The sequence below is a fragment of the Halichoeres trimaculatus genome, unplaced genomic scaffold (assembly GCF_033239565.1).
Source record: "Halichoeres trimaculatus isolate MK-OKI-2021-1 unplaced genomic scaffold, fHalTri1.1 fHalTri1_scaffold_18, whole genome shotgun sequence".
Classification (NCBI taxonomy): domain Eukaryota; kingdom Metazoa; phylum Chordata; class Actinopteri; order Labriformes; family Labridae; genus Halichoeres; species Halichoeres trimaculatus.
In genome coordinates, this window is record NW_027437196.1 from 13,571,903 (window position 1) to 13,590,198 (window position 18,296).

Consider the following 18,296-nt stretch of genomic DNA (forward strand, 5'->3'; position numbering starts at 1 on the left):
ATAAAACATACACAAATGTCGATCAATATCATGTTTATGTCAAAAATTATATTAGTGTTATAAAAGTCAGTTTTGGATTGTTAAATGTGCTTTAATGAGTCAAAGGGTTAGTTAACTCTATGGAGGACGATAGGTAGGCTGTTTTAAATTTGAATCGTACTGCTCTCATGCATCTTTCATTTATACTCACAAACACACGCGCACACAAAAGTCACGTGCTTTTATTTTGAAACTTAAACCCCGCGCTTTTATTTTGAAAGCACAACACAGTGTATTGTCACTGGGGCGCCTCCTCCGTCTGCAGCTCTGAAAATGTTTGGGAGGCGGGAGACGGTAGCAGGTTGTCCTATGACAGAAAATCTTTGAATGAGGTAAAACGGTCTGTAGGGAAGGTATGGTGTGGATATGGTTTGTTTGTAACGTCATGTTCACATTCAGATTCAGAAACCATATATTTTTATGTCATCTTAATCCTGGAATGGTTACTACTTCCATTATATAACTGCCAACTTTGTCAGTGTTCCCAAGTAATGTCAGCAGACTATGTATTGACTATAAAATAGATTCAAAGAGGACAACAGCTGAGGATTGGGTGATGACAGGTTGATTTTTTTCAAGATCAATTTTCAATATTTCCATAGTATTGAAGGTTTGGGTTAAGTTAACAGCTAAACCAGAACACCCCATGGTGTTCTGCACATGTATATGGTGAAATGCTACTCCATAGTGACCAATACGTGGATTTTTCCTATGTTGTTTTAAAATGGGTCACATTTGTGCTCAGGAGCTGTAACTTCGACATGCATCTCTGAAGACACTTTTATGTTTAGGAGCAGGAATGCATGCTGCAAGGGGTCAGGAAAGGGAGAGGTTGGCACAGGGTTTGAGGTGAGGTCTTAAAATAAAGTAATGAAATATTTTACTGTAAGGGTTAAGTTATGCTGTTAACAGAATTGACAGTATTATGAGCTTATATACATCTGCAGATCAGTTATAAATTTTGTCATTCTGTATGACAAAAACCTTAACAGATATATTTTTTAAAGCTTTTCTACAGTCAAATGCGGATACCCTAAATTACTGTATGAAGTGTTGTCTTTTTTAAACATACTAATGCAATGCAGACTGGCAGAGTCAGATTGAGGCAGAGTCGGGAGCAGGCCAGCATATAACATATAACAGTAGATATTTAACAGGAGTTCACAAAAAGTGACCCCCCCCCCCCCCCCCCCCCCCCCCCCCCCGCACAATAGTGCACAACCATAGACTGTATGAAAGTGCACCACCCATTCCTACACAACCCAACCCATTATACCCCTTGCTTCAACCAAGTCCATTGTTTTCTCCAACTCGCGGCCTAATTCCAAATATCAAAAAATACCATTAAACACATTTTTTTCTATGTAACATTTGACGATTTGACAGCAATATAAAATTACTTTTTACCGCACTGGGGACGGGACAAACGAAGTAGTATTTATGAAATGCACATTTGCTAAAAAAAAAGAAAAAAAAAAAAAAAGAAAAACATCTGTTCTGTCTTCAGCAACGTTGAGTTTTATTCTCGTGCAGTGCAACGGCTTCCATCTGCAGCTTGCATGTGCAGCAGGCACGTAAACGCTGTACCCACAATGCAAAGCTATGCTAGCTGGTCCCTAGCAGAACAGCCCGACTGCGAGCAAAAACAACAACAGGCTACTTTACGAAGACAGCAGCTGCATGGAGAGCGACAACAACGACGACCAGGAGTCCACACATGCATCAATATTCTCGTAAAACAATAGCATAATAGCCCTATAATGTGAGTACTGTAGCCAGTTTAGTTCCCCTCACCAGCTGAAGTGACATTTTAAGGAGAAAGTGTTTGCAGGCTAGCTGGCTAGCTCGCCAGCTATCTGCGTCTCTCTATGTTTGAGTGTCTTCCGGCAGCAGCGGCGGCGGCAGCAGCGGTGCCATGAACAGTGGACTCCCAGCTTCAGCTGCTCCGCTTGGGGGTGCCGGAATACCCAATGTGAAAGTGAAATTCTGTCGATATTACGCGAAAGACAAAACCTGCTTCTATGGAGACGAGTGTCAGTTCTTGCACGAGGACCCGTCCATGGCAAGCCTCCCGCTGCACGGAGGCGGCGGTAGCCCCGTCCCGTTGTCCATGGCCGGGGGTGGCGGGACGCCAGCGGGGTATTCCCTCGGTGGCTCAGCGGCGGCCTGCCCAGGCGGGGGGACTGGTGTGTCCAAGAAGAGTGAACCATTGGGGCCTGCAGGCACGTCTCTGGAGGGGCAGCTGTTAACCAGTAAGTGACAGTCACCGTTTCTAAAGGCCTCACATGGAGTGAATGGCTCTGACTTAACTTTTGGGCCTTGTGGGGCTTTGTTTAAATTTAGCCCGAGGATTTATTGAGGCCTCCTTACCCAAAACAACGTGGGATACTTTTACCAGCCGAATACTATCCAAAGCTCACTGTATACAAATTCAGCCTTAGCTGGCATGTGAACACTTTTTGCACATGTTGCATCGATTGTGATTTGTTGTAACACACAAACTACCTTAACTATAACAGGTCAAATGGAGGAGGCCTGCTGTTTGAGTGTGACAGCTGTGAGTGGGCAGAATCCGCGAACCACGACTGTTAGCTATTGTTGCTATTAGCTGGCTAGCGTTAGCTAAGTAACTTAACTAGCGTTCATTTTTGTAGCAGTGCTGGACTGCAGTGTGTTCCTGGTGTAATTTCAGATATGCACCGTTAGTCCTTGAACTTATTGTCGGTAATTTTGTCAAATGAAGAGTTGTTCCTGTGAGCTGCTGTGTTGTTGTCAAAACGTAAGTTTCCTGTTTGCTAACATTAGCATAGCTGTGCTAGTGGTTCACTGGGCTTTTTACCCCAACGTAAACAAACAGCGAGTAATTAACCTTCACGTGCGGTTCAAATACAGCTACTTAAGTTAATGGAAAGACGGGCTATTTTTGCGGAAGGATTTAATAAATCGGTACTTGTAGTGTTTATCACCCCATGACAAGATATACAAGTCGCTCATTAAAAGGTTTGGAAATGTTTACATGCTTGATAATGAAACCTGCGGTTGGTTAAGCATGCACCAAGTAGATCAAACGTGCATAAGAAACCCCTTATCTCTTTACAGTGCCAACTCACCTCATTGCTAATTTTGTCAGGTGAAACTTTCAGTTGGTAAAACTTTTTTTTTTTTTTTGTCATTCGCAGTCCCAGGGATGGAGGGCACAACCCTGACTGATGCCAATCTTACCAACTCATACTTCAGCAGCAGCTTTATTGGGGTCAATGGGTTTGGAAGCCCGGCAGAGTCAAAATACTCAATGATGCAGGTACATAGAGAATCCAAAACTTGAAAACTTTGAGGACCTCATATACATCTTCTAGATATGTATGTTTATATGGTCATGTTGTCATTTCTGGTGTCATGTAAAATCAGAAACTCTGCATTTCCTGTGAAATGTATTAAGAAATGTATTTGTTCGGTAGTTTATTTACCTAAAAGTATTTTATGCACATTGATGTAAGAATTTGCTCAGTAACCCATGCAATTGATTATGCTGTACTTAGCGAATGACGACCAGCAGCAGCTCTCCCAGTCTCCTAAATGATGGTGCCAAGAACTTTAGCCACAGCACTCATGGTAAGACCCCTGTAATACTTTGTTGAGCAGCTCAGATTTATGAAACACTGAAAGTGCCACTACAAGATACTTAAACTATTTGGTGTACTACAGATCCAGTGAATTCCCCAACATCCTCGCTGTTCAGTGATTTTGGTGCTCTTAGCATTTCCCAAAGGAGAAAGGTGAGCACACATCTATCTTTCAGTGTTGTTTGAGCACAGCCAACACTCTAAGCTGCAGTAGAATTATAAAGGGAGATTTCGACAAAGTTGTTCATGCGTGCTTATGCCAACAGACTCCTAACCCGGCGGCAAGTGAGTTCATTCCTAAAGGAGCTCCACGGATGACCACCATGGCTCCGTCTACTGTCCAGGCCTTCCCCTCACCTATCTTCCCACATCCAGGCCTGAGCAGCTCTACAGCTGCTGCACTGGCTCCAGGTAAGGAAGTATCACTCAGTGCCCAGTTTTTTCCATCTTAAGCCCTGTTTTTGGGTAATTCAATGAATTTAGAAATCCCCTGTTATGTATAAACAAACATGCTTCTGCACATCTGTTTCAGAGCAGTTAGTCTTAGTTAATGATGTATAATCCATCTTTTTGCCTCAAATTCCAGGCATGTCCCTGTCTGCAGGATCCTCACCTCTTCACTCTCCAAAAATCACGCCGCACAGCTCACCTGCTCCTCGTCGGCGCAGCCACACCCCAAATCCTGCAAACTACATGGTGCCCACCACTGCATCTGACCCGAATACTCATATTATCCAGAAGGAGACTGTAGGAGGGACCACCTACTTCTACACAGACAACACACCAGCACCAATGGCTGGGATGGTATGTGCTGCAAAACACGGATTGTTTTCCTTCTTAGCTTGGACAGACTTGCAGACCAAAGCTGGAGATTCACAGGAAGAGTTGAAACCTTAAAAAAAGATACACATCACATGAGCCTGCTATTCAATTTCTATTCCGTTCAAATTTACCATTATTTGAAATCCAGGAGTGTTTGTTTCTTTCTGTGCAAATACTCTAAAATGTGTTGTGAACACAAGATGCTTCTAAAATTGACAGTATGTTGCATTGTGCAACCTTCCTAACAGGTTGGAAAATCTCATGTATGTTTGGTGCCACTGGTTTTTCGTTTCTTAATAAATAGGAAGTTGTGTTTTTCTGGTTTCATTGCAGGTGTTTCCTACCTACCATATCTATCCCCCCACTGCTCCCCATGTGGCTTACATGCAGCCAAAAGCGAACGCCCCATCCTTCTTCATGGCTGATGAGCTACGACAGGTAGTCCCCTCTTGCCATCTTTGTTTTTACACCAAGTATCTTTCTCCCATTTGTTTCTTGATGGGGTTCTCTTTATTTATCCTCCAGGAGTTGATAAACAGACATCTGATAACCATGGCCCAGATTGACCATTCAGAAAACCCAGGTAAAGGGTCTACTGTCATGTCAAAGTGTTCAGAGAAATGAAGATGGCTTTTGATTAGAAAAAAAAAACATTTTACAGTTTGTGTAAGCTGTGCTGTATTTCAGAGAGAAACACAGCAGTTAGCGTAACAGTTTGCTGCATTGGTTTTGGTTTTCAAGTAAACAAACCACCATTGCTTGCTTAGACCAATGTGGAGATGATTTCCTCATGTTAGCGTGAAAGGCAGTTAGAAATGTGAAGTTTGTGGTCTCTGTGGGGTCGACATACAGTTACTCATATTCTTTTTCTGTCACTTAGCATTGTGCAGTTAGAACACTGTAATATGCAATAAAGAGGTTTGTAATAACTCAAAGTTTTTGGCAATTAATTATGTGGGTTATAGAGATGCTTGGCTTGTTTTTGTTTAATTGTGGTTGTGAAGCTTTGTATTTTTCTTTGCTCGTCTCACCTGAAACTCCTTCTTTTGGGCAGATGTACCAGCAGAAGTGGACAGCTACCATAGCCTGTTCCCTCTTGAGCCCCTTCCCCCTCCAAACCGCATGCAGAAGACCAGCAACTTTAGCTACATCACCTCCTGCTACAAGGCGGTCAATAGCAAGGATGACCTGCCGTACTGCCTGAGGAGGATACACGGTAAAAAAAAAAAAAGTGCAGTGAGAGGACATTGTCCTTCACAAAAGCAGAATGCAGATGACACACCGCTGAAAGCCCCTGAGACAAATCCTGACCTGTAGAGTTACTTGAGAGTCAGGAAATAAAGTTTTTTTCTACTCTTAAGTAGATGATGCACAACTGAAAACAGTTCTTTTTTTAAAGCCGGTATTATTTTTTCACAAGCAAAACTGGGCATGTACAGTTGCCTTATCTCATCAAAGTAAACCTGAAAATACTGAAACATGTGTTGTATCTTAAGGTGAAAATGCATATCGTGATAGTTGAAACATTTCATAACATCTTGTGTGTGTTTGTAAAATTTGTGCAGGTTTCCGCCTTGTTAACACCAAGTGCATGATGCTGGTAGACATGTGGAAGAAGATTCAGCATTCAAACTCTGTAACACTGAGGGAGGTCTTCACCACAAAGGCCTTTGGAGACCACTGTGAGTGTGAAATATATACAACACATGGATTTGTAATTTGCTTCAACATTAGTACAACTGGTAGATCTCATTTCACTGCATGGGGTTGCTCCACTTGACTCTTGCCGCTTTTTCTCACCGACTCTTGGCTTTCCATTATTCCTTCCAGCGTTGGTCTTCTCCTACGACTTCCATGCGGGTGCAGAAACCATGTACAGCAGACACTTCAATGACCCAGCAGCAGACTCGTACTTCACCAAGAGGAAGTGGGGTGAGTTTATCTGCCTTCACTTTGAAATACACCCTCTGCAACCCTTGACTACTCACATCATGTTTGTTTGCATGCATGCAATCAAGATCATGGACCAGGGTCTATTTTCACTGCATGCGGTTATGCCTACTTGCTCGCGTGATTCATGTGATAGAGTCTTGTCCTACTTTGACAGTTAGCCTGCGTGTGTCAGTGCAAGAGATGGGGGGAAACTGTGGCTGAAACTGATCCTAGTACAGGTGCTGCAAGGCCCACCTACAGGGATGCAGACAGAGGAAGCAAAACCACTTGCACAATGTGCTTTGTTGTGTTTGTAACCAACACTCAAATCTCACCATAGTTTAATTTAACAAGCAAACACACTTGCAGATATCTCATATCACTTAATTATGTGGTGCTAATGTATTTTTTTCTGAAATGGCCTTGAACAAAGGAAAGCGTCCTCGGTGTGAAGTTGTGGGTTTCGTTGTGCTGTCCTTACCCTAACACTGTCGCTTGAATGTAGTGACCCAACCCTTATGTTTGTTACGGAACATTGTAAACATTTAATACACACACACACACCCCTGCAAGTGCACGATTGCTGAAGGTGTTTTGATAACCTGTTTATTTTTGTTCTGATGAGAGCTAAATGATTAGACCAACAAGAGGAAAAAAACATTAAATATTTATTCAGGTGAATTTCTTTTTAACTTTAACTAACTTTAAATGAAATGAGTGGTTAGAGTCTCAGTTTGCATTTTATTCACTTTTTATTTACTTGAACCATGGATAATCTGTTGAGAGAACTAGCAGCAGTGAAAAAGGTTCAAACTGACCAAAACAATCCCTCAAACTCATGTCACAGCTGTAAGCAGTATTTCCCTGCAGAGAGGAAGTCAGAAGCAAACTTAAACCCTCAGACTGTGTTTGTGTGATAAGCATCTCTAACCCTCTGTGCAGGACAACATGAACCTCCCCCTCCACGGCAGCATGCGGGCCTGCTCCCCGAGTCTCTGATCTGGGCCTACATCGTCCAGCTGAGCTCGGCCCTGCGCACCATCCACACTGCCGGCTTGGCCTGCCGCGTCATGGACCCCAGCAAGATTCTTATCACTGGCAAGACCAGGTACACACACACAGAAACCCCTGTAGGAATGTTATTTAGCATGAGCTGATGCTTGCTCTTGCTGTAGAGCTTATCACATGAATCATAAATGGTGACACTAAATTTAAGCTTCCTGTTTTGAAGCGTTGGTACGACTGCCATCTTCCCTTGTGGCACATTTTGATCACTAAAGTGACCTCGTTTTCTCTTTAGGTTACGGGTGAACTGTGTTGGGGTGTTTGATGTCTTAACTTTTGACAACAGTCAGACAAATCATCTTGCCCTGATGCCACAGTACCAGGTACTTTCTGTTTTAACAAAAGTCTATTTCAGGTTAGTTTTACATAGCATGACTTTTCGTACACCACTGAGTACTTTCTGAATGTTATGTGTACCTTTTTTTGATTTCTTGTGTAGCAAGCGGACCTAGTATCGCTGGGCAAAGTGGTGCTGGCATTGGCTTGCAACTCCCTGGCTGGCATTCAAAGGGAGAACCTGCAGAAGGCCATGGAGCTGGTGTCCATCAACTACTCTTCAGACCTCAAGAACCTCATTCTGTAAGAAAAGAGCAGCACAGCATGGAAGATCATTGAACTCTAAACTGTTTTTAATGGTTAAAGTTAGATGCAGAAAAAGTGACATAGACACTGAATTTAAGATTAAAAGAACACAAATATGATTGAAAAGGCCATTGGTGAGATAAGGAAGTAGGATTCTCACTGGGTGATGGTTTTCAAAGATAGTAGCGGGTTAATGCATCAGCCTAGATGTGGCTTCTCTGTTGTTGACTTGACTACCATAAAACCTGTCGTGTGTTTATGCTTTTTTAAAAAAATTTAACAAAGCAGCCACGTGTTGCTTATTTAATTTTAATTTTTCATGCTTGAGATGCTTCATCAAATCTCCCAGACAATTTGTTTATTTTGGACTTGCATTTTTTCCCTCCCATTTTTCAACCTGTTCTCAGAATAGTCTCGTTAGATCAGGTTGTGGTGCTCTTTCAACAGTACCTGATCAAGTTTCAAAGACAGGGTGTGTAGATTATAACGATGCCAGCAGATGCGTGGCAGGGTAAAAGTTTACACTCCTGACAGGACAGGTCTTTACCAGGAAACATTACAAAGAATTTGACTTTGGAGAAATAAAGGCAGCACACCACAGTTTGACTCAAATATTTTCTTCTGCCACGAACTGTGAAGCTCTGAAACTGTCCTCTTATCAGTGAACACGTGTTTTAGCACATCAGTGGACTTCCTTCATTCACAGTTGATAATGAGAAAGATTAAGTTCAGTCAAGATCTTGATTCACCCCAAACAGTCCAGTTCTCGTACAAACAGGCCACTTTATTTAGTCCTTCTTTGAGTTGATCTTAGTTGACACGATTTTATGTTTAACTCTTCCATCTGCATCATTACTTGTGTGCTGTGTTGCAGCAGTTCTCTCATCATGAAACTTGTATGGTTGATTCAGTAATGAGATAACTGTCTGGGGTGAAAATGCAAAACATTTTTAAGGTCAAGACGCACGTTGGTAGGAAAAGACACAGATCTTAAAGGTACTGTCCAAACATAGATGTCATAGCCAGGGCCGTAACTCTGCTAATAATGGATCTCATTTCCTCTCTGACCCATGTTTTGATGCAAGCTAGGACTGAAGAAGTCTAAAAGCTGCTGTGGTTGAGGATGAAGTCATCAGTCGGATGTATGTTATGTCCATTTATATCTTTTAAATAGAATTCTGTCACTTCACACAGCAGCTCAGAAAACCACCAATGACGATGCCACCACTTCCAAGTACCTACATATATCTGTACACGATCAAGATACTGTAAATGTGTCTGCAGCAGAATTCTTTGAACATCGAATCAGTCACTCTCTCTTAGATATGTTCAGGGTTTTTTCTCTAGAAGTGTGAGCAAATGACTCTATATATAAAGAGGATAGCTAGATTTGATTTTCGTAAAGGATCTTGGGATGTCACTTGTAAATCGGCGCTGTGGAAATAACTGATCTAATTGCTTTATTGACAGTTTTTCTCTACCTTATTTCCTTATCCTCTCTGCAGTCTGAGCTATTGGGAGGCTTTTCATGCCTTTAAAGGATAAGTTCAGTTCATACAGCTTTTACATTGTTTATAGAATGAAGTAGAACGTAATACTCACCAAGCAGTGCTTCGGGAGATATTTAGATCCAAATCGTGCAGCGGACGTCCGTATAATGGGATCCATCGGGGCATAGACAGCGCTGCTCCTAAAACTGCATTAATCATCCAAAAACTCATCTTTTTCACCAATATCCATCATGGTCCGCTCCAGGTTAGTCCTCTGCTGCAGTCTGTGTCACTCCAGACAGCGCTGCGTGGCTGTAATGACCTCTGAACTGACGAACTGACGAAAGGAGTTAGCTCTCCAGAGAGTACTGCGCATGCGCAGTACTCTCTGGAGAGCTGACTCCTTTCCTTGAGGGACAAACGTAAACAAAGTCTTTGTGAGTTCAGAATTCAGTACAGCCACACAGCGCTGTCTGGAGTGACACAGACTGCAGCAGAGCACTAACTTGGAGCGGACCATGATGAAATATTGGTGAAAAACACGAGTTTTTGGATGACTAATGCAGTTTTAGGAGCAGCGCTGTCTATGCCCTGATGAATTCCATTATACGGACGTCCGCTGCACAATTTTGGATGTAAATATCTCCCGAAGCAATGCCTGGATCAGAAAAGCCTTCTGGGTGAGTATTTTGTTCTACTTCATTCTATAAACAATGTAAAAGTTGTATAAACCAAACTTATCCTTTAATGAAATATGAGACGACAGTGGATAGAGCCGAAAATGGGTGAGAGTGGGGAATGACATGGGAAAGAGGCCAAAGGCTGGATTTGAACCTGGTCCACCTGATAAGGGTTGAAGCTCATGGGGCGTGACCCAGACCCCTATACCATCTGCGCCCCAGTATATTCATTTTTACATTTCTAAATACAGGGTGTCAATGAGGCTGAAGAAAAGTTTAGTACCTATAAAAAAATCTGTGAGAGCTGAAAGTCAAGAGGATTCAACCTCAAAGACAAACTCTCTTATTTGTTTATTTGTTTGTGTGCAGGTATCTGCTGACTGAACAGTCACGCCTTCGCAGTGTCAATGACATCATGCCCATGATCGGCGCTCGGTTTTACACGCAGCTGGATGCATCACAGATGAGGAATGATGTCATAGAGGAGGACTTAGCGAAGGTACGAGAGTTTCTTTAACAGCTTTTTTTTTAACCTATAGAGCACGCACTAACATTCCGGGTAATGCTGTTTCTTCTCAGGGTGATATTTTGGGGGATAGGTCATGCACTATTTTCAAATGGGAAGCTGTGTGCACACAGGATGTTGAAGGGTGTAGACTTTAGCAGTCTTCTGCCTCGGCTCAGTTTCACCATGTTGAAGTAGAAACATGTGAAACAACCAACCTTCACTTCATCTTTCTCTTCTTTGGTACCCCAAGTTCCTTTTTTCAGTGTGACTCTGTACACATCCACCAAGCAAAGTGGTTTCTGGTCGGTGTTTTCACCTCAACTGATGCAAACAAAGATTTCTGTTTCTGCCTCTATCAGATGCCCTGCAGATCTCACAAGCGGAGGGAGACATGAGCTTAGAAAGAAGCCAGCCACAAGAGATAGGTGTGTTTTATAAAACAGGCTGCAGACATAGGGTATTGTCTTTGTCCAGACCTGCCTGTCATCAAGAGATAAAGATGCTGCTGCAGAGAGAGTCGCCCAGTTATCAGTCTCTTTTTAATGCTGGAAGAATATACACAAGATGCACTGACAGTGACGTTTATAGAGTGCTTTGTTTTTCTCCTGTTCACTGCAAAAACTGAAATCTAAGCAACTGTTTATGTCCTAATTGTAGTAAAAACATCTTCTTAGAATCAGTAGCCCTCATTTATCAATCTTGCATGGGAATTGGCCCAGATTTGGGTGTAAAAATGAGCTCACGGCAACGTTCACGTGTGATTAATGAAACGTGCATACCAGAGCTAATCATGGCCTACATCCAGGTTCAAATTGATAAAAGCCAATCCGTGCGTGGATATGAGCGTACAATATTTTTCCGTTGTACAGACGTTTGATAAATGATGGCCAATATGAGCCACAGTCACCTGACAAGTTAAGAATAATTTCTTTTTCCAAGATATTAAATGACACCTCTGAGTTGTGTGAGTGCAAAAGTGTAAATGTTGCTTGAAGTAAAACAAAATGCAAATGTTTCTTTTATTATCTTAAGACATTTTGATTGAAAGAAACATTACTAGCAGTTTGCAGATTCTTCATTAACTTTTGCTTGGGTCCAGTTTTTACAGTGCCTCACTTTGTTCTCAGCTCCCTGAGACTGCAGCATGTGGTAGGATATTCTTGCGATACTTTAGGTTGCCTTTGTGGCTGTGTTTTTGAAACAATGGAAACCACAGTCAGTGGCTGAACACAACATTGATGTCGTAAAGGTTACTTAGCCCATAACCATGAAGTTCTGTACTTTTTCAAACACGTGGTAAAATGTTAGAAGTTATTTCCCTTTGATTTCTTCATATCTAAGAGATAACAGAAGATTCCCATCTGGTTCAGATGGCCTGGATTGTTACAGTGGATTAAGGGACAAAAGTGGGTCATTTTGACTAATTTTTTTTTTTTGTCATGTACCACACTAACGAAGTGCTTTATGGTACAAAATGTATGCTTTATAATCTTTGAAGTTTTTAAATTTTGAATTGTAGCTGAATACCTTAAAGGGGCTGTGAGGAATTCTTGGATAAGTCTTCCCTCTAGATAAATGCCTGATTGTAATCCACACTTTAAAATGAGACTATCAGCGCCAAAACTCCAGGTTACAGGTAATTTCAAAATGCTATTTCTTCAATTTCTGTCATTAATATAAGTGATAGTGGACACAGGAGCCAAACTTTCAGGCAAAAAATGGACAGAAAAGCAGAAGAAACCACACGGAAAATAAGTTTGCCCTGAAGAAGAGGTCAAGAAAGAAAAATGATACTACCTTCAGATTTTTCTTGAAGAACCTTGCAAGCTGCTTCCGAACTTATTACCAGACATGTTTCAATTTTTATCCTGGTGCAAAATAATTACCCCAAAATGTGTGTAAATAGCTTCAAACAGATCCTCCTAACTCTTCAGTTATTGATCTAAATTTCACCAGTGGCAGGGGGCACAGCAGTTAATGTCAAAAACACTCTGAAAGTTTCAACCTGTTCTCTGTCATCGTTTAAAAGTTTTAAAGAAATGAAAATTCTTAGGCCATTAAACTGTTGAAGTGCCGAAATTCAGATAAACTGACATGAAAAGATCAGTTCTTCTTTGGCCACTTTAGAAGACTCTTGACTCACAGGAAGAACCGTCTCTTTCTTCCATTGTTTTACTCCAATATAAGTTTTTTCTTTTCACTTTTTACCCTATTGGGCCACCGTAAGATGATGTGCAATGTCTATCAGGAGACATCACTGATCTTTTAGAGCCTTTTTTCAAAACTTAAACAGGGTGTCCGCGGGGTCTTAAAAAGTATTAAAAGTTGATAAATCAATTTTGGGAAAATTAAGGGCCTTAAAAAGTATTAAACGTCTTAATTGTGGTTTTATGAGGTATTAAGTTTCATAGGCATTCAAGCTTTAACTCAAAAAATATCCATGAATATTTATTTTCCTCCTTGCAACTGTCCCCTGATTGGGACGTGAAACAATCAGCGAATTAAGTTCTAAAATAGAATAGAATAGAAAAGAATAGAGTTACTTTATTGATCCCAAACTGGAGAATTGTTGCGTTAACAGCAGAAATCGATGGAGTCAGTAGAAAAATACAGAAAAAAAAGAATAGATTTTAAAAAATACTCAAAGACTCTAGTTACAATAAAATACAACAATAAGGATTGTGAGCGGTATAAACGCCAACTATGAATTAATTTCATTTCTAGTTTCATAAAGAGAAATTAAATACAACATTAAAGCAAATCACACAATCTCCGGCACATGTCCTAAATTTTAAAAATGATTAAATCATTTCTCATTATCTTCGGCAAGTTGGCCTTGAATAACTGCTGTTACTTGTTGTGGGGGTGTCGAAAAACCTGCCTTTAGTTTCATTTGTACTTTCAAGCTTTATTCCTCCTTAGCTTACAGCATTTCTGTAAAAATGTAAACTACAACTGTTAAAAAGTGGATGCCAACAACAACTAAAAGCTGTGATAAAGTCTTAAAACTTTTTTAAAGGTTTTTGAAAAAGTCTTAAAGAGGTATTGAAATCAACCTCAGGATTTTAGCATATACCCTGTTAAACCAAGTGTATCTGTGCAAAATGATAAAAGGGTCAGGTTCAATTGGCCCAATCTGGCGCACAGGTCAGGTGTAGCAGCTTCAACCAGTTTGAATCGAGAATCAGGTGGTCCCATGATCCAGTGATTGTGAAAGAAGCCCAGGATAGTTTGATTAGTTGTCACTCCTCTTCACTTTGTCCTCCAGAGCAGTTTGACAAGGAGATAAAGGCAGAGAGGAGGAGAAAGGAGGAGAGAGGCAGGAGTGAAAGGTGAGGTACGACTTGTTGACAGAGTTCCTGCAGCCAGCTCTCTAAACAGTCCAATAAACCAAGAGACAGATTGACAAGTTCAGTTTGGGGGTGAAGTTAGAGGAAAACAGCCTCTTCTGGTTGAATTATAGTAAGGAGGAAGTTTCTTGTAGAGCTCATGAGGAAACAGTCCAGTGACGCTCAGGTGTAAAGTGAAGTGATAGGTTTCAGTTTCTTAGCGTTATCTGTCAGTGGGTGAAGTTTGTTTTGCAAGTACATCAAGGAGTGTCCTAAATTTCTGGTCCTTATTAGCAGAAGTCTTTGCTTTGCTTCCCATCCACTTGTTTTCTTATTCTGATAATTATTAAAACAGGATTTCTTCTCCTCAGTTGTCACAGCAGCCTTAAAGCGCTGTGAAATCCTTAATGTTACTGGGAAGTTGATGATCATCGTGAGATTTTGCCACCTCTAAGCCTCCAGAATATTTTCCTCACTTAATGCCAAATTCAAGATTTTCACTTTAAGGAGATGAATGTTTAGTTTTTAATTTTTCTTCCATACCATTTAGTATCCACTCTGAGAGCTGCTCAGAAACTGACCTCAGGGATGCTAGCTAAGTTTTTGGGAGTTTATGAATTGTCACTGATAGTACAGTTTGGTTCAGTATGTGGATGTTTTTGGGGGACACGTTTCTTCCTATACCCTGCCTTCTTAGAATCTATATGTACAATAAACAGGAAAAAAATCAGAATAGTGTTTATTCGCCAAGTATCTTCAAGATTACAAGTAATATGAGTCTAGTTTAAACCAGAGTCATATTCATTACACAAACACTTACAGTCCTTTTTTGTTGTTTTGTTTTTAGGAGGTGCAAAATGGTCGTCTCTTCCGCCTGTTGGCCAAACTGGGCACCATCAACGAGCGGCCGGAGTAAGCAGCACCCCTACAGAAATCCACCTGCATGTGGGATCCGTTCTGTGACTACGTGATGTGACACGCTTCTGTTTTTGAATCAGGTTTCAGAAGGATCCAACATGGTCAGAGACGGGCGACCGCTACCTGCTGAAGCTTTTCCGGGATCACCTGTTTCACCAGGTGACAGAAGCTGGAACGCCCTGGATCGACCTGAGCCACATCGTCTCGTGCCTCAACAAAGTCAGTGAACTTTTTATGACCACTGCTCTTTTATTCTCTGAAGACATTTATGAAGACTTCCATGAACATGAACAGTTTGATATGTATGGTTCACTCAGTTTATTCACAGTTCAAGACCTGTTTGTCGAAGCAAAGTGCAAAAGCAGGCTCAAAAAACGACTTGAAACAGTGGAACATTTACCATCAGTAATTGGGTCTTCCTGTAGAGCACTCTGACTGTTTCTCTCACCTCTTGTTCCTCTTTTGAAGTGTGAAGCTGTCAAACACTCTGCTCCACATTTATGTGACTGTGACATCCTAACAGCTAGGCCCTACTAGCGCCCCCTGTGGCTCTTTGTTGTCTGTGTTTCGGCTACAAGATCTAATTTCATGTTTTTGTTCCCTCTCAGCTGGACGCAGGCGTTCCTGAGAAGATCAGTCTGGTGTCTCGGGATGAGAAGAGCGTCCTGGTCGTGACCTACTCAGACCTGAAGCGCTGCTTCGAAAGTACCTTCCAGGAGCTGCAGGCCGCCGCCTCTGGCTCTCTGTAGCGCCCTCTTGGGGCCAGGGAATGGGACTGCCCTGACCTGGAGCACACTATTGCACTACAGGGGGAGGACCAGGCTCACGAAGATGACATCAGCATTGGCGGAGGCAGCAGGGCGTAAACCTCAGTCACATACACTGACCTTGTCCACCAGGAAGGCTTTTTCTAAAGTGTATTTTTTTTAGTTTTCCTAAACCCCGCAGCAGAAAATTGTACGACAAAAGGAACAAAAAAAAGGACAAAGCGGAAGCTGTGACGAACGATTACGAGGACATTTTTTTAGATTCGGGGAACAAACCAAGAAACAGATCATGAGGTTTTGAACATTTTCCTGCTTTTATTGTTTATTTCTACAGTCGGGGTTTATTTTTCAGAGGAGGATGCACTAAGATTTTAATTTTTTGTTATTTTTTTGTTATTTTTATGAATCTGTGTGAGTGGCCTACAGGGTGAACTCAGAGCTAAAGTCACACACACACACAGACACGAACACCAGAGCAGACTTAGAATGAAAGCAAACAAAAAGAAACCCAGCTCTGATTGACTGCGTCTCTCTTCCGTCTGGAGACCACACCTCTTCATTGTGACGCACTGAGAGACAGGACGCACCACTCGAGGCGCCCGTTGAGGAGGGATGGCTCCTGGTGATGAGGCGGGCCAGCCTGCCTCCGCCTCGGTGGTTGGTTCCTCTTCAGAAAGGACAAACCACTTTGGGTGGGAGGGAAGGTTTCTCAAAACTGGAAAATCTTTGAATTTCTGACGTTTTGGTTCAGGAATATCAGGCTCATATGTAAGTAACCGATGTGTTTAAGGCGCTGGGGTGGGGGTAGGGCTGGGGGTTACGATGACTGGGATTTGGGGGATGAAACGTGGTTTTCTCTGGCACTGAGGAAGGCGTGTCTCCTGATGTGTTTGTTACATATGCAGCAGCAGCCTCTGGGTAATGGACGCTACAGTCACTTGAACTGCTTGTGGATGGGTCCTCTTCATTTGGCTGTCCAGCACTTGGGTGTAGCCCACGGGTGGGGCTTCTGTTGAGGTGGAGCCACAGCTGCCTCTTTGTGGAATGTCCTTTTTTTGTCCCCCCACCCGTCCTCCCTGCCTCCCACACGCCCCCTTTTTTCTGTCTCACTTTTACTCTCCCCTCTCTTCCTCCTCGCCTCTCTCCATTTGAGGAAAAAAAGTGACGCTTTTTGTGATTTTTCTAGCTGGGTTTTCTCTTTGCTCAGATATTGTGCAGAAATGCATGATGGGAAATTGGAGGGGCAGTTAATTTTTGCCTCAACTCTTTGTTATTCTGTGGACCAATTCCAGCAGGGGTTCAGGGGAAAGGGATGATGGGCAAAGGAGAGAAGAGGAACAGGGCACTGGGCACCAAACGTGTTTCTTTGTTTGTTTTATTTGAATTTTAAAGATCATGAAATTGAAAACGTGCTGGAGACGAAGCAGTGGCGTCAGGCCCCTGCGCTCACTCGGATGGCTTGGATTTCTCTCAGGATGTCAAACAGCTGGAGGGGCCCGATGATTGAATGTGTTTGGCTGTCATTGGCCGCCCCCTGTCCAGTCAGATGAGCTATGAGCAGAGTGGGATCTTTGGATCCAGGTTTTAGGAAGTTACCTGCATTGTGGAGATCATGCTGGGAGGGATTTCATGTTGCCCTTAAGCACAGTCAATAATCAGATTATAATCTAAAATCTGTTCCCAAATTCAGTCTTAAATGGACTGAAGGAATCTGGTGCTTTACCCTGATAAAGAGTCAGTCTGAGCTTTGACAAACCAGTTTTTGATTCACCCATCCTCATCTTGGTATCGGTTAATTTTTGCAAATGGACAACTAAAGAAAAACAATCCTGGTAACACGCCATGATCGAACCACATCACATTATTTTATCAAACCAAGGAGGATAAAGAAAAGTATCCTGACTGTATTTGAGGGCAGCTGACCTGCAGGGTGAGTTGGATCATGTACTACTTCCTGTTTTAGTGACACCAACAGACAAAAACATATTTGGTGAATGTGGTGCTTTAGAAAAACCCTCTAAACAACACACATACACACACACACACACACACACACACACACACACACACACTCTCTCCAACACGGCCTACACAATGTCAGTGCTCATATCACCTTCCTCTTCCACATCACGACACACACTCCACTGAATATTAGTGATGACCTTCTTCTCCTTCTCCTGCCCCACATCAACACACCTACAATCACCATCGAAGTATGTTTTACGCCCCTCCTGTGTTTATTGTCTCAAATTTTGCAATATTTGTGTGTACAGCAGTATTTTAATAAAGAATACCAAAACTGATCATACATCCATTTCTTTTTGTCAGCTGAAGCCATCGTGGCTTTAAAAATAAACGGCAAACAGAACTTATGATTGAAACTGAGCAAACATCAATTGCAACTCAATGAAGATCTCCATAAAGTTTGGTTTGATGCTAAATTGTATTGGTTTTCACATCATCTCAAACTGTTTTACTCCACAGTCTTGTGTTGAGTATTTTGGTCAAAATTTTGGCACAAAATTATCATTAAAAAAAAAA

The 18,296-nt window shown here is 41.9% G+C and overlaps 1 protein-coding gene across 1 annotated transcript; it reads left to right on the forward strand.

The window, feature by feature from the left end:
* The first annotated feature begins 1,579 nt into the window (after positions 1-1,579).
* Positions 1,580-18,052, forward strand: pan3 (poly(A) specific ribonuclease subunit PAN3). The gene is made up of 18 exons (XM_074693355.1): positions 1,580-2,291; positions 3,219-3,340; positions 3,579-3,651; positions 3,745-3,815; positions 3,929-4,073; positions 4,249-4,466; positions 4,818-4,922; positions 5,010-5,067; positions 5,539-5,700; positions 6,050-6,166; positions 6,315-6,416; positions 7,359-7,524; positions 7,717-7,804; positions 7,921-8,060; positions 10,603-10,732; positions 14,918-14,982; positions 15,069-15,207; positions 15,597-18,052. The coding sequence occupies exons 1-18, from the start codon at positions 1,955-1,957 to the stop codon at positions 15,735-15,737; spliced, it is 2,379 nt and encodes a 792-aa protein (XP_074549456.1). The 5' UTR covers positions 1,580-1,954; the 3' UTR covers positions 15,738-18,052.
* Positions 18,053-18,296: the final 244 nt, after the last annotated feature.